At 27.6% G+C, this 2,393-nt stretch overlaps 1 protein-coding gene across 1 annotated transcript in view; it reads right to left on the reverse strand.

Moving 5' to 3' along the window:
• Nucleotides 1-2,098, reverse strand: part of LOC111640471 — a 9,592-nt gene extending 7,494 nt beyond the window's left edge. The window contains exons 1-2 of the mRNA XM_023386480.1: nt 1,824-2,098; nt 1,205-1,405 (exon numbers count right to left, since the gene is read on the reverse strand). Coding sequence (XP_023242248.1) covers nt 1,205-1,405; nt 1,824-2,052 — 430 coding nt within the window. The 5' untranslated portion in view covers nt 2,053-2,098. The remainder of the gene's footprint in view (nt 1-1,204; nt 1,406-1,823) is intronic.
• Between the last annotated feature and the right edge of the window lie 295 nt (nt 2,099-2,393).

The raw sequence follows: 2,393 nt of genomic DNA on the forward strand, positions 1-2,393 counted from the left end.
ATAGCCATTCCAAACACTCACAATGTACAAAACACATGCACTGAAAAAATTAGCAAGTACACAGAACTTGCCCAGGAAATAAGGCATCTGTGGAGGATTGATAGAGTGCTTATTGTACCTGTCATTCTCTCCTGTACAGGTGTGATACCACACACACTACATAAAAGCCTGGGAACATTACAATTGAGTAGAAATACATACATCACACTACAGAAGGCCACTATATTGAATACATGCCACATTGTTAGGAAATTCCTGAATACAGACACAGACACACTTATTTAATTTTAGCTCTTGGTTGCTATGCCTTGACTCTGGTCCGGCATAGTACACAGCCACCGGTGTGTACTGAGTATAGCCCACTAAACCCAATAATAATCATATATATTGCACAGATAAAATATAAACAGCTGGTTGATTCATTAATGTACAACTAAATACTAAATTATTTAGAAATGCTAAGTTATGATAACACCAAGAAGTTCATTGAAAAAGTAATAAGACTATGAAAAATCCAGCAACTATCATGTTTCCCCAAAAATAAAACTGGGTCTTATATTAATTTTTGCTCTAAAAGACATATTAGGTCTTATTTTCAGAGGATGTCTTATCTAAAGGTGCTCACTTGGGTATTTACAAATACTTAAAATAAATGATAGTTATAATTTAATTAATTTAATTAAGTATTAATGTCAATAATAATATTTATTTATATTATTATTATTATTATTATTTTAAAATTCAATACATCCATTGTAGATTGCAACAGATGTATTAAACATGACCATCTGGCTGACAATCTTAACTGGGGTTTATTTTAGGGGTAGGACTTATATTAAAAGCATCCTAAAAAGTCATGCAAGGACTTATTTTCTGGTTTTGTCAAAAATTTCTGAAATTTTTGACAAAACCAGTTATTAAGAGTTATTAAGCTTCAAACAAAATGAATAAAAAAATCATGCTCCCACCCACATCCATACAGAAATTACTTCTGAATTTTATTTTTATTGCATTTCGCAATGTTTTAAGGTGTCCTCAGTCCAAAAATGTGAAAAATCTTGGAGTGTCATTTTTTGACCAATTGCCAGACTTTCCCTCTGTTATATATAAAAGCCCAGAAAGTAAGAGAAAAGGTTTTCTTAGAGCCCACAAAGAGTGGGGGAGTACAATTATAATTATAAAATCAATATTTAAAATGTCATACCTATTTTATAACATTTTCCATGAACCCTCAAATATTTTTCATCAAATATCCAGTCAAATATATTCGAGTTTAATGGATCCAAGTCAAAGTTGTGTACATATACATGATTATCAACACAGTCACATTTATTATTGATACACATCATTTTTGTAAAATGTCTAATGCAATCAAAATCATCACCACAAACACTTCCTTTATACACTATTAATTTAAAAATATGATAATATTAGTTACAAAAGTTTAATTAATTTACATAAATTTTTATTAATTTAATTAGAAAAAAATTAATTCATTCAATTTCATATCTTATTTCTTTTGTACAAAAACAAAACATTTTAATGTAGTAATTATTAATTAATGAAATTATTCCAAAATTTTGTTTCTTTAATTATAAGTAATCTAATATTTTGTTCTATTCTAATAAATCTACTTATTGTTGATCCTATTTATTAAAACAATAAAAAAATATATATATTATCTTAATATTGTTATTTTGTAACTTTTTTTTATAAATATAATTGTGCAAGTAGAAACTAAGACCTAAAACTTGACCTAAACTATTTATGAAGCATTTAAGTCTAAAATTGTCTTAAAATAAAGAAATCCATTGAAAACACACAATTAACATTTTCAAAGAGAGTCTCATTCAGGTAGTCCATTAAATTGAATACAGTAGAGCCTCGATTATCCGACCCCCTATTAACCAACACCCAATGTTGCCACGTCGATTTGCTTGCCATCGGTAGATTCCTTAAGCAATTTTCGGTAGATTTCGGTAGTTTTCGGTAAATCGACTTTTTGTGGCAAAAAGGAGGTTGCACATAAACAATAACATTCTTTTTTGTCATTTATTTTATTATACACTATAAAACAATAAAAAACAAAAAACTAACACAGAACACTTATGTAAAAAAAATAATAATTTACTAATTTTGTCTTATTTTTCTAACAAAATACAGTATTACCTTTTATTTTTCGGATATTAATAATAATTATTATTATTCAATATCTTCCGTTTGTATGTTTTTAACACTGTTTCTTATTTTTGAAATTAAATTATCTTTTACAGGAAAATCGTAACAGTAATTTTTATCCAATTAATTGTTTAGTAAGAAGTAAGCCAGTGATTGTTTCAGAGCTCAGTTTATTTCCGTGTTTCGTGTTTAACAGATTTATTTACGAAAATATT

The sequence above is a fragment of the Centruroides sculpturatus genome, unplaced genomic scaffold (assembly GCF_000671375.1).
Source record: "Centruroides sculpturatus isolate CEXI.00-Female unplaced genomic scaffold, Cexi_2.0 scaffold1147, whole genome shotgun sequence".
NCBI classification, from domain to species: Eukaryota; Metazoa; Arthropoda; class Arachnida; order Scorpiones; family Buthidae; genus Centruroides; species Centruroides sculpturatus.